The sequence below is a fragment of the Neltuma alba genome, unplaced genomic scaffold, assembly GCF_004799145.2.
Source record: "Neltuma alba isolate B1F8T4 unplaced genomic scaffold, ASM479914v2 tig00010686_pilon, whole genome shotgun sequence".
In the NCBI taxonomy this organism is placed as follows: Eukaryota; Viridiplantae; Streptophyta; class Magnoliopsida; order Fabales; family Fabaceae; genus Neltuma; species Neltuma alba.
This window is the reverse complement of record NW_021635526.1, coordinates 66,927-81,166: the sequence shown is the minus strand read 5'-3', so window position 1 is coordinate 81,166 and position 14,240 is coordinate 66,927. Positions and strand designations below refer to the sequence as shown.

At 31.4% G+C, this 14,240-nt stretch overlaps 1 protein-coding gene across 1 annotated transcript; it reads right to left on the bottom strand.

Annotated features, from left to right (window-relative positions):
* Nucleotides 1-3,646: 3,646 nt before the first annotated feature.
* LOC114758325 (putative E3 ubiquitin-protein ligase LIN) lies at nt 3,647-12,166 on the bottom strand. The gene is made up of 8 exons (XM_028947371.1): nt 11,931-12,166; nt 7,862-8,911; nt 7,610-7,751; nt 6,560-7,524; nt 6,201-6,348; nt 5,837-6,091; nt 4,907-5,216; nt 3,647-3,932 (listed from the first exon to the last, which is right to left on the bottom strand). Exons 2-8 carry the CDS (start codon nt 8,899-8,901, stop codon nt 3,802-3,804), a joined length of 2,991 nt encoding a protein of 996 aa, XP_028803204.1. The 5' UTR covers nt 8,902-8,911; nt 11,931-12,166; the 3' UTR covers nt 3,647-3,801.
* Between the last annotated feature and the right edge of the window lie 2,074 nt (nt 12,167-14,240).

Sequence of the window (14,240 nt, the reverse complement as noted above, 5' to 3'; positions counted from 1 at the left end):
TCATTTCATTTTTTCCGTTTTTCATGTCCAAGCTTAAGTAGACAATAATAGGACATGATGACCTTTGATGTTCTGACACGTTACTTTAGGGGAGCGAAAACGAAAGAGAGAGGCTCATCTTTTAGTTTCCTTATATTCATATTATTAACACCGGTTATTTACCATAACCGATGTATATAAATTATGTGTACATTTGTTTCCTGGACATCCATTATAAATAATAAAATATTACACCAGACATGAGCACAACCAATATAAATATTGTGCCGTTATTTACAAAAATACCACCGCCTCATTTATTAGGCAATAAATAATGTAGATAAGGCGGTGTAAAAAATGGGTTTATCTAGTAGTCACTTCATAGAAATTATATCATTTCAAGGTTACGTGTTTGGCAACACCAATAAATGTTTTTAAAAAGTATTTTTTGTAAAACGAGACAATTTCCTCCAGTATACTGTAAAAATACTTTTAAAATTATGGTTTGGTTTTTACCTAAACACTCTAGAAATTCTGTCATTTCAAGGTTTTGACATTGAGATTTGCGTATTTGAGGGTATTTAATTTGTTTGTGTTTTCCTCTCACATAGATATAGATTTTAGGAAGATAAAAGGAGATGAGATATAAATGATGTAGTGTCTATTGATATTTGACAGATGATCAGATTGGCCAGAAGTGTTTTGGGCATAAGAAGATGACCTCATTAAGATAAAGCTGAGAAAGAGAGGGAATGATCATGTGATGACAAAGATTACAGGAAAAAGACAATTAGGGTTATTACCTTTGAAAGAAGCATATCAGAGGAAATGTGAATGGAAGTCCTCCTAGTCATGTGATGTTTGTCCTTGTTTTGAGGGCACCATATGACATTTGCATAACACAAAAATTAATGATTGACGCAATTAATACTCGGGTGCAGCTGTATTCACAGAAGAACTTGGAGGGCAATCCTATCCTGATTTTATTTCAACCAAGTACAATGCAAGGTGGGTCCTTTTATTTTGGACGCATTCTTTGATAATATTCAAAGTGTAAATTGATTGGAGTTAGTGAAACCAAAAAAAAAACTTAATACATTTTTTAGTAAGATATCCAGCTGAGAATTTGTCCAAAAACAAAAGTTTAAGGAACTTCCTTTTATGGACCCTTGGCATGTTTAAATTTGTATTGATCACACTAAATATCATATACTAATATAAAATTTAGTTTATAGTTTAAAATGAGATCTTATATTAAAAACTGAAAGTAATATTTCTTAAAAAGTTTTATTCTAATAAATATAGCTGAAGAGCTATTTCTGTTCATGACTTCTAAACAGTATTTGCTACGATAATTTATATATGTTTTTTTGTGAGAACCATATGATATGTAGTGCTATTTATTAAAACTTCCATCTCACTTTCAACGACCCTATTTTTTTTTCCCCATCCTTTTAAATACCCTATTAAAATTAAAGAAAGTAAGTTAATCACATTAAATTGGCCTTAAAGTTAATAAGTTGTCATCTTTAAAAGAATTGACGGAGTGTATTTTGAGATTAATATATAATAGGGTTTTAGCTAGGTTATTTTATTAATATTAGGAAGCACAACTAACTAGGGTGATAATTTTTCATGAAATGATATTGTATTATTCTTATAGATTTTAACCCTTTAACTATTTTGACCATTTTTGGATTTGTGTAACCGTCTCAAAATTTGTAATCAGCAAAGAATTTTACCACAGTACAAATGTCGAGATTCAGTTGGATATTGGATACTTCAACTCTCCAAATCCAAAAATGAGAGAATTTTTGTTTGTTGTCCAAATTAATAGTTTTTTCTTTGCTTTTGCCGGCCACCTTTAAATGTTGTTTCTTGAAGCTTTTGATAATTAATTACCAGCCTCTTGCTGTATGCCTTCGTTTTTTGTTTCAACATTTTTTATGATACAATAATCGAACTTAAAGAGTCAATAATTAGGTTATGTATAGCAGTATAAAATTTGTGATTATATATAAAGTTGTTACTAGTAAAAAGCCTTTTTTTTTTTTTCAAAAGTTGCCACAAGTAATTTGAAATGATTATTTTGGCTAAATTAAATTAAAAATAAGTATTTTTATTTGTTAATGAATTACTCCATCTGTCCTTTATTATAAATTCACTTTTTTGAATAGGTTTGTTCTTTTTTACAAGATTCTTTTTGAATTTGTCTAAACATTTATTACATTATTACCTATTTTACCCCTAGTTTAATGCATTTAATATATTATTTTTCTTCATTTATCCACTCTTATTCTCTCACATTTACCCATTTATATATAGTGGTATATTTAAAAAAATTGTATTTGTCACATATTAATTGTTTTTAACTAATTTTAACTGTTTTCTTAAACTACACAATTTAGTTAAAAGGATATTATAACAAAGGACAAAGTAGTAAGCTGTGCCAGGCTAATCATTTAATAGTAAAATAGTAACCAATCAGATTCCCATTAATTATTATTCAGGTACATATACATACACACTTATATATAAACTAAATATTGCACAGTTCATATGTTTGCAATTATTTAAATTTTCGAAGATATTTGAAGGGGGAAGAAGATGGGACTATCTGGCAATGTCGCAATCTATTGTAAGAAGACCACTTGCGCAGGAATCTCACAGTTGGCTAAATTCATATCCATATGCAAATTAAAAACTCTTTTTTTGACCAAAAAAATTAAAAACTCTTTTCTCTTTCCATCATTATTTTTCAACCTTTTTTGGCACACTAAATCGCTATATATTCCTTTTAATTTTTAATTAGCTCGCAATTAGAACATCTCGCTTTAATTTTTTTTTTCTTTTGTAAAGCATTATTGCATTTGTGGACATTGTAAGGTTGAACTATATATATGACTGAGAAAACTAGATCATATATATCAAAGAAGTTGAAGAAGTTAACCTTTGATAATATGACATAACAACCACTTAGTTTATATGAATGTCATATTATTGAAGGATGTTTGAAAAAAAATGGAGAGATCAATTTCAAGCATCATTCGGGAAATGAAGAACATAAAGATGAAATAATGAAGATGATAGAAAAAGAGCTTATGAAGATAAAGACTTAAACAAGTTTAGATGAATGAAGGACTCAAAGTTCATAGGAATAATCTTTAGGCTATAATCGTAAAACTCATTCATTTATATATGTATGATTGCCTCAAGTTATTTCAATTCAAAACATGCATGTTAGCTTTAGAAAAGAAAAATGAGATATAATTTTTTTTGAAAATTATTATAGTCTGATCTTTGATTATGTAACATATGAAATAACGTTTATCTTCTTTAAAGAATGACTGCATAAGCTTTTTAAATTTACTCAAAGCGGAGTTTATCAAATGAACAAGATTATAAATACTTGAAATCTAAGTATTGAGATATGAATTCTGCGCTGAATCAACTTTGACCTTTGGTCACTTTTGTTTTTAATTGTATTTCAAACTATACATTGTGTTCTAATATAAAACTTGTTCAATTGAAAATTACACTTCACGAGATTTTCAACTATATATCATTTGCAAAATTTAGAGTTCTGTTGAAAATGTTATAACCTTTAACTGAAAGAATAATAACTAGTCATTAATTAACTGAGCTCTTAAAACTGCAAGAACTTGAGGCAGCTAATGAAACATATGCATTATTGTGTTATTATGGAAGAACCAATCCCTTAATTTCATGGGTTAATCAGTTATATATACAAAATCATCTCATTATACATATTACAGATCCTCCTTCTATAACTTAGAGAGAGAGAGAGAGATGAATTATTGGTTATTGTTGTTGTGGATGCAAGCTGGTTTTGGAGAGAATGGAGAGGAGCTCAGCGGCTGTCCACGTCACCAATGAGAGGTTTTGGAGTTGTCTCAGCGACTCCTTATTTCGCCATGCAACATCACATCTTCCTGTTCATATCATGTCCCCACGTGAGGGACCAATCAAATCTCAAGCTCATGCCTAATTATTAATATTCAATATAATATTATTCATCCCAAAATATTCCTTTATGATAAATTCAAACAATAATTCATGAATAATAGGATTCATGCAATGCCTAACACTAACAAAACTCTTATGAGTTTTACTATTTATATCATCAAACTCCATGAAATATCCGGGGGGACCACATTTGATGGCTTTTTGTTAAGCCACATTATTCTCATCTATTTATACATATATATAATACAAACATTTTTTAAAAAAATATCAAATGTAAGATTCTAACTGATTATATCATTTGAGATTAATATGCAAATCTACCTATGAAGTTTTTTTTTTTTTCCAATTCACATTAGATACCGTAAAATTTCTTTAGCTACACATGAACATACTCAAATGAAGCAAAATGTCATGTTATATCTATAACATTTGCTACTTCAGAGTGGTGACGAACATATTATTTTTGTTCCATTTGAGAACTTTCATGTGTTGTGTTGCACCTTAGGAAACTTTATGGTGTCATATACACAAGAAGGATATTACTTCATAGGTAGATTTATAATTTAGCCCTATTATATTATTACTTATGAGTAGTGACTTATTTTTCAAATTATATGTAACACATGAAACCAACATCTAACAACATTAAATCATCATTAAATTTTAGACATTTGCATGCATTTTTAACAACTATGTTAGGTTTCACGAGAAACCATATTTATTTTGAGTAATGAAAAATATATCTTATAAATTTTACATTTATCGTAACGGTCTAAAATTTCAACCAATCTCTTATACATCGTACATGTAACAAAGCCTTCATTAAAATCACTAAGCCGTTTGAATATGCTAAACTCTTTTACTTATTTGAATCATAAATGAGTCAAGTCTAGGAATTAAAATGTTTTGAACAAAGATGAAGATGACAAAAGAGGCATACCTGAAGCCTTTAAGAGGCATAGTAAAGAAAAAGAAGCAAGCACCCTCTCCTCATTGTCCCTGTCATAATTCAAGGATTGCAATAACTGTGGCATCAAGATAGAGGAAGCCACTGTTGGCAACTCTGTGTCCTCAACAAGGTGAAGGTAGTTGCTCATCCATGAGACCGTCACGAGGCTTGCTCGACTCAAGTATGGAATTCCATGAGCCATGGATTCTGCAAGCCCTAATAGTAATTTCTTGTGTCCACTTTTCAACATTGCATAGGCTACCCTCTCTTGCCAATTCTCCTCTTCTTCCTCTTCTTGTATCTATCAATCCATTAAATACAAATGGTTAAATGTGTTTTAGGATCGGGAGACTCTATTATATTCAAGATACTGATAATTTTTGCACTCCTTCTAGTCATAAATGTAACAGCTAATGAATATATTTGCTTTGATCCCTAATATAAAACATCAATTCACTGTCTCCCAAATTAGATTTTTTTTCCTAAATATTCTGCCTATTGATTGCACATAGATAAGAAATTTTCCATGAAAAGTGTAGTTTCTAATGCAGATAATTAAAGAGATACTTTAGGAAAATTGTCACAATCTTTTTTACTGATAACACTTGACTAAGTTTCTTAATCTCAGCAAATTAGTTATTTAGTTTGCACATTTAAGATTGAGAGAGTATAATAAAACTAAGAAAATTGTCATGTAAAACCCCATGACTTTTTATTCATCTTATATACCAATGTTCCAAACAAGTCGCACTATTCACAAGTCTTAAATTTCATATAACATATATAAAGACTTCTAGTTAACATGCAAAATGTCATGGTCAAGAAGACCAAGTGCGAAATGATAAGTACACATTCTCTTGTGAAAGCTTGAGACACAAGAAATTAGAGACTAAGCGTTCAAGTTTTTCAGTGATAGCTTACAAGAGGTGTTGAGTCATAGACAACAATCTCCTTGCCAAGACATGAATCATGGAAGCAACTTTCTTGGAAGCCTGCTTTCTGTAAAAGCCATTTCTCCATTATAGATTCTCCTGTGTAAGAAAATCTGCCTCCCAACATGAGCAAAGCTCTAGCTGATTGCTCCTGAATTCTATCATCACACATCTCACAATTTAAACCAGCCACAATCGTCTCAACTGCTTCTTCTCTATAAAAGCTGCCCTTGAAAGGATCTTCCTGAAACATAACTATCATTCACATTTGGAAACCCTTTAAGAAACTCCAACATATGGAGTAACTTAGTGGCCTAAAAGTTTTTTTTTTTTTTGGGGGGGGGGGATTTTACCATAAGATCAAGCATCAACAATACTGTTGCAACTAACTGTCGTTCTTCAGGCAGAGCCTTCCTTAGGTACATAAACAAAATGTGCATCGTGTTTAAGCCACCCCAGCCTTCTTTGAGTCCTCTTAAGAAATTGGAAATTCTAGTTCTTCTGTTAATATCCAAACAGAATCAAAACACCTTCTGATAAGGAAAAGAAGAACCAAATAACAAAAAGACTTCTCAAAACCAATGAGCTTAGACTCAAAGGAATTATCTTGAGTTTAAATCACAGTCAGAGCAAAAAAAAATAATAATAATAATAATAATAACAAGATAGAGAAATGATATTTTAGAGAAGGCCATTACTAAGATACACGTACCTGTCAAGACAGAGTAACTCTGCTAGCAAAGACAAGGTAGAGCCACTGAAGTTTGTAGTATAATCAAGAACAAGGAGTTCTAGTAGAGAAGCCTTATTGAAATTTTCAACTAAGAAATTGCGACAGCTTCCTTCTGCGCGAGTGCAACACAAAATTATCAAAGTAGCTTTATTTCTCTCGTAAATTTCCCCTGCTTCAATTCTTTTGCTCAGTAATGTCAATCCCCCAAGAGAAACAACTTGCCTTGCATTCTCTAAGTTCTTGTCATCATCAAAACCAGTAAGGAGTTGGTCCAACAAGTAAAATGCTGCCTTATGAGGACTACATTGCACTGCAAAAAGTGTCTGTATCTTGTCTCCAAATTCTAGAACCCGAAGCACTAATGGCACCCATTCTGATGACAACATTTGCTTTGCCTGTGGTTTAGACAGATAAAGTAGTACTGCTGCTTTAAGAAATAGACTTGTGCTTCTAAGAAGTCTGACAAAGACTTCAAGCTGTGGATCTGAGTTCAGTATAATTTGGCTTACAGCAGAATTCCTACCTACTAATTCTGCTAAAATTGATATTAGCAATTCTAGAATTTCATCTTCATTAGAGGCAAATAACACCTCAAGCATGGCCTCAATCACATTATGATTTGACAAGGCTTCTACAAGGAGAGGATCACCATCAGAGTTCAACCAAGCTTTGGTGATCACATGAATTCCAAATTCACATTCGCTTAGAACTCCTGATGAACATAGTGTTCTAATAGCTTCAATAAGATCACCTGAAAGATTTGTTCGCTTTGCTGGGAAAACATTGCTATCTGTATTATTGCCAACTACCAAGCCTTCTGCCGGTATATTCCTGCAAGAAAAACACTGGAAATAGTCTGATCTCCACGACTCAGGCAATTCAGAAAGGTTTCTATTGATTTTCCTTGGAGAGCTTCCAAAAGAAGTCATCTTCCTGTCTTCTTTCTGTCAAAATCAAGAAAATTGGCAACGTCCATGTTAAAAATCAGAAGATACGAAACTATAAAAGATAAGCCAACGAAAAGATAACCTGCACAGTACTATTGCTACAGTATTCATCCCCATCCAAATATTCATCTCTCTCTGAATGCCAGGTAATTCTCAACAGTCCAGTTCGGTCATCAGAACTAGTTGATTTTTGCTTCAGTTTGGATCCAAACACTGCTTGGTACCTGCATATTATAGATACCCAACACATATAAAAACAGATTGACAGAATTAAAATATACACACTCAATCCCTTTGCCTCTTTCTATTAATACAAGATTTACATATCACTTACAAGTTCTGGTTCATTGATGATTTATGTGAAGTGAAAGAATCTGATGAAGTTCTTCTTGATGGCCTGTTGTGCCTTGGCCTTGATGGCAATGGTACACTCGGAATCGGAGGCTCATTAGCCCCAACTTTCAACCACTGCTTATAGTACAAAGCAAATAGAGTAGTTCCTTTATCCATTTTCTCATTGTATACTTTGCTTAAAGCCTTCAATTTCTTTTGTCTCTCTTGATCATGAGCTTCGTTTGAGAGGTACTCAAGCTCTTTCGTGAACCAAATTTTGAGATGCAGAAGATGGGGTAGAAATAAGTGCTCCCAAAGCTCAGGAAGTAAAAAGGTTCTAGCCAAAAATGGGGAATCACAAAACACTTGTAGAAGGTGCTTTGCGGAAATACGATCATTTTTCTCAAGCTTGTACACTATAGCCAAGTAGAGCTGAGCACAAGCAGAGAGATGTGAATTGGGTATTCCACAAGTTGAATCTTCTTTGGACGTTTTAGAATTCAAAGAAGCAACGATGGTTAAAAGCTCAATGGAATTTCGCATGCTTTTGATTCTCATTTGTTTCTTCTTCAACCCTTGATCTTGTACCAATCTATCAATGCTCTCCATACCCATTTCCAAGTTCACCAAAATCTGACTATCCAAATCGTTCTTTCGTTTGTTCATCAAGCAAGAATTGCATTTTTCTCGTATCGTTTCGCGAAAAGAAACGTTGTTTTTGTAATTTCCTATGTACCCACTAAGTATAGCAATCACTGCTCGAATCGCGACTTCATCCATGGGAGGTCCTTCACATACTCTTGAATTTGAGTTTGAATTAGAGGTTTCAGACGAACCAACCCTTTTGGATTGAAATGACAAAGACCCATTTCGCGTAACAGATTTTTGTAGCTTGTCATCAGAAAAATCAAAGCTTTTCCGATCATGGCAAATGTAGAGAGAGAGTTGTTTTGCTTCGGCCTGGTCTTTGGACTTGAATCGATTTCGATTTTCGTAGTGGAAGCCTTCTTGTGTGAGAAGTTCTCGTAGAGAAGAGGCCATGTGTGGTGTGCTGCTAGTGGGGAAAGGAGTGAAGGAAGACAAGCGTTTCACCGATAAGTATTGACATATTTCGAAGAATTCAATCGAAAAGCAATAAGTTTCACGCCCAAAAATTACATAACCGACACGAAATACGGGAGAATTCACATTTCTTAAGTGTTAAAACAAATAAACAATTTCTTGAGGTAATAATTATTCTAATCTCAAGCGCACATATATTAATTCTAAGACATGTAAGAACATGCAAACATTTCAGAACGATAAAACAGGACATGGATCCTGCCTATAAATTAATATTATAAAAGGCTAAAGTATATACTTCTCTGATCTTATAGGACCTAATTGTTGAGTTGGTTTTTATCCTAAATATAAGACTCATTTCTCATATTTATCAATTTTCTCTAAATTACCCTTATAAATACTCCCACAATCATAATTAGGTAGAAAAGAGAGATGTGGTGTTAATAAAGATGATTATGGTGTTTTAGGAAAAACATGTTATATTTCTTATAATTAACTAACTTACCTAACTTTCTTAATCTAATCAAATTAGTTAAATGGGTCTTATATTAAAGATCGAAAGAGTATTTGGTTTTTTAACTTCATACAAGGTTTTAATTTAGTCCCTTAATTTTAAAAAATATATTTTTAGTCTTTTTAACCCTGAAATTTTTTTAAAAAATAATGACATTAAGATCTTAAATGTTGATAAAATATTCTCAAATGCTAACATATTTAGTTTAATTTTCAAAACATCCATGATTGTTACAAAAAATCATCATGAAAGCCTAATGATTTTAAGATTAAAGGACCAAATGTATGTTTTTTTAAAGTTAAGGGACTAAATTAAACCTTGTGTAAAATTAAAGGACTAAATATATATTTTAGCCTATTAAAATAGTAAATAAGTGTAAGTTTCTATTTACATGAATAAGCAACTAGTCAAATAGATCTACAAGTTTTGATTAGTAATGAAGGCCCTCAAAACAGAATATGCAGGCCAGCGGTGTTATTTGATACCAAAATAATTTATTAGTGAATAATGCCCCATTGAGATACACATACTAAAATAACAAATTATGCAAATAAGTGATTTACCATTGCTTTCAATTTCTGTAAAACTCATTAAAATATGAATGAAATTAAGTATATAAAACACTTTTTAAAGTAACTCAACATTTAAACAGCTCATTTAGAGAAAATCCATCATGAAATAATATGAAACAAGCCATGAATGAACAAGCGCAGTCGAATTCGTGAATAACAATCATAGCCAAAGCCACAAAAAGCCACAAATAACAAGTGCAATTGAAGTCATGAAACAAGCGAGCTCAATATTAATTATGACGCATTAAAGACTAATAATATTGTTGTTAGCAACCTGTTTTTTTTTTATGCAATCCTCACAAACACATTAGAAGCATGTATGGGATCAATTTACCATTAAGAAAACAAAAAATATCTTTTTCTTCCATTTGAACATTTAAGTATCATTAAAAAAAAAGTGATATAATTCCAACAAACCGGTTTTTTCGGAAATAATGCTTAAAAATCAATATCGATCATATAAAATGAAAAAATAACAAATTGAAATATACACACAAACACTATTTACAAAAGTTATCATGAGACGCTATTCACTCATCCCAGTGTGTTTTTGAAAATATGATTCATTCTTTCTGAGACTTCCCAAAACAATCACTCTTGTGACCACCTAAACACCTAACCAGATGAGCCATATCATCACTTCAATGTAATTCTTTTACTTCATATTTTCTCAAGGTTAAGAATCCTTCCATCACAAGACATTTACCTTATTTATTACACACACACACAGAATGCTTTTTTTTTTTTTTTTTCATTTCGAATTGTAAAACCAAATTCTTTTCTATATAAAAATGCATTCATTACCTCACAATCAATATATAACTTCATAGTATAGAAGCCTTGTGTTCTTTAAACCATTTTAGAATTCTTCGACACAACTTCGCAAGCACAATCACTCACCACATATTTCCCAAAATTAACATGAGAATAAACAAACCTAACCATTGGAGTTTCCCAACAGTGTTGTTTATAATGTCATTGAATTGAATTTTAAATACCTTTCATATTCAATATTTTAATCAAATTTCAATTAAAACACTAATTGACTCTCATCTAATAATTTGCTCAACTTGTCATCTACAAATTTCATTATCAATTCATAAGATTTTCTCTCTGGCATTTAATCAAACACTTCACATGCAATCCACAAAATTAACTCAGACAATCTTATTTAACCCAATTTCCTCTTTTACACACAATTTTTCAAACACCTCGTGTGGGTGTGCATTATAAAAATCAAGTCATAAAACAATCATTTATTCTCATATTGCTAATCAAGCAACTTTAAAGATCCTTGTTGTCATCTACAAATTTCATTATCAATTCCATAAGATTTTCTTCTCTGGCATTTAATCAAACACTTCACATGCAATCCACAAAATTAACTCAGACAATTTTACACACAATTTTCCAAACATTTTGGGTGTGCATTATAAAAATCAAGTCATAAAACAATCATTATTATCTCATATTGCTAATCAAGCAACTTTAAAGATCCTTGTTAAGTCACAAAGCTGCATAAATTAAATTTCTTAACAACTTCTAACCTATAAATAAACGTCATGCTGCGCGGTTTAACAACCAGATAACATTCAAGCATCATAGTAGTTTCACAAAAGTTTCACTATTCCCTTCAGTACCAATATTTTGCCTTAAATTTTCCTTTCAAACATTTTGCCGAACACTAGTGTGCATTTAATTTGGCAAGTTCTAAAACATGTTCCTCTTAAAATTACAGCCTTACAATTCAAAGTTATTTAGTCGCCAAAACTTGATAAAGCTCAAATCTAACACCAATGAGACTTTCCTGTCCATACGCATAACAGAGCAAAGAGGAAAAAGCAACGTTCTACTACATAAAAAATAAAAAATAAAAATCCAGTATTCTAAAAGCATAAGAGGAGGAAGATCTTGGAACATACCCCCAACAACATCACATATATGAAGAAAAAATTTGAAGCTCTGTATACGCAGACACACCACAGCACTGTATCGAACGATGAAAGAAGACCTCAACGATTGAAACAGCACCCAGCTTGAGATTGTATGAAGCCAACCACATGAACACACAGTTGACAAGAAGGAAGAACGAGAGGAAAGAGAATCTAATCTGGCGTTGAGAGCAAGAACCCAATATGCGAGAGAGAGAGAGAGAGAGAGAGAGCCTCTGGACAGTTTTCTCGTGCCTATCGGACCCATAAAAACAGAGCAATGGAGTATATAAAAATACGTGGTGGGTTTTATTTATTTTTTTTAGGGAAAATTAGGGAAAAGGACCCATAATTCTCACGCAGGAAAGTCTAATTATTTAGAAGACCAAAAATCGCTAAGATTTGATTAGTCCTTGTTTTACAGAAGCAGTAAATTTTTTATACGACTTTATTTTATTTTTCTATAATATTAAAATTTGTATCAGTAAACTTAATATTACCTTAAGTCTTTAATATAAGATCTTGTTTAACTTTTATTTTACTCCTAAATATAAAATCTCAATCACTTTTTCTCTCATATTTATGTATTTTTTCACAAGAAAGTCTTTTTAATAATGGTAGTTTTAGCCAATATAATTGATTAGCAAGGATATTTTAAGAAAGACAATACCTATATATTACAAATAACTAACTCAACTTATTTTCTTAATCTCTTTAAATTAGTCAACTAGTTCTTAGATAGTAAGAAAAAACGTTTTCCAAAATTAAAAAAAAAATAGTTTCAGCTAGTTTAAAATTTTCAAGTGGTATTTTAATGAAGTTTTTTATAAGTCAAACTAGACCCTATTCTTTAAATTAGTAGTTAATATCAATGTTTATTAGCCCACTAACGAAATTTCAACAACTTTAATATTTGAGGATCTTTAATCTGTACTTGGGAGAATTATTAAGGGGTTCCAAAAAAAGAATATAATCATAAAAAATCCTAATAACAAGTAAGAATTTTTATTTTCTATTTTAAAACTTGTCATTATATATTACTCAATTGTCATTAAGATATTTTAATAATTATCTACGTATTTTAGGATGATTGATATTTTTAAAAATTGTTTTAAGAATAAAAATGACATCAAATCATTGTTTTAAGAATACAAATGTCATCAAATCAATGTCTTATTTTTTTTAAGATATCAAACCACTTGCCATCTACTGCTAATAATCACATCAGATCTTGACTAATTCGGATTGGGTTACAAATGAAAAAATTTCCTAAACATGCATTTAAGACAACTGTATATTTATGTAGTTCAAACTCGATACCACTTGTTAACAAAATTACATTCATGCTAAGATTTAAACTCAAGACCAATTATTAAGTTAACAAAGCTTTCCATGAGCTGATCTACTGGTTGGTTTTGAATTTTTTGTCCTTAAAGCATCATTAAATGCTTAATTATTTGAGAAAGTTGTTATGTCAAAAAGACATCAAACTTGTGTATGCGAGATTCCCAAGATCTGAAAACAAAATAAGCTTGCCTAACCACGGCACCAGTGGGACAAATCAAAAGTACAAAGCTTTTTGTTCCTGAAACCCAAAAAATCACAAACACAAACTGTTTGGTACGATTAACAGTAAAACACACACATTTTTAGGAAGATTGTCTCACGATAATACGAATTCCCAAAGCAGTTTTACAATTGTGCGACTGGTTTTTAACAAACCATTTCTATAAATTGTTACAAGTTGCTACCAAATTTTGTTTTGTTTTGTTTTGTTTTTTTATTGTCCTCAGTGCGAATACTGTTAATATTTAACAATTAATTCATGTACCAGAAGACTCCAGCTGGAAATTGGGAACACGAGGATTCGTTGTGGGCATGGGACCCACTGATAAGTTATTTATTAAACTGTACTTGTCGTCACATTGCAAAGTAAATAATATAAAATGGACAACTTAGGAAGCTGCGTGGCAACAAATAATGCAACGAACAGAGTTGTGCTGCTTGTATTCTGGTGCTTATGTATTGAAAGCGGCTTTGCCCCTCTACCCCTATTTTTACCGTACACTTCTCCTTGTCAGTCCAAAACTATATCATCCTAATGAAAAAATAAAAGAGAATTACAGTGAGGTCCTAAATAAAAAAATAATTAAAAAATAAGTTCTGAGGTTGTCATTCGCACTATAAGACTTGTCATTATAAGCTGTTGATATTGTTATTGAGATCTTTTGGTAATTATTTCTCTTCTGTGAGATTTAATTGTAATTCTCTCTAAAAATAAAGGGGGTCATTTTTTTTATT

Excerpts from the sequence above, each read along its gene's own strand:
- LOC114758325 (XM_028947371.1), bottom strand. The coding sequence starts at position 8,901 with ATGGCCTCTTCTCTACGAGAACTTCTCACACAAGAAGGCTTCCACTAC. Across the intron at positions 7,752-7,861 it reads TCATCAATGAACCAGAACTT|GTACCAAGCAGTGTTTGGAT; the intron begins GTAAGTGATATG and ends TATAATATGCAG. Across the intron at positions 6,349-6,559 it reads GAGTTACTCTGTCTTGACAG|AAGAACTAGAATTTCCAATT; the intron begins GTACGTGTATCT and ends GGATATTAACAG.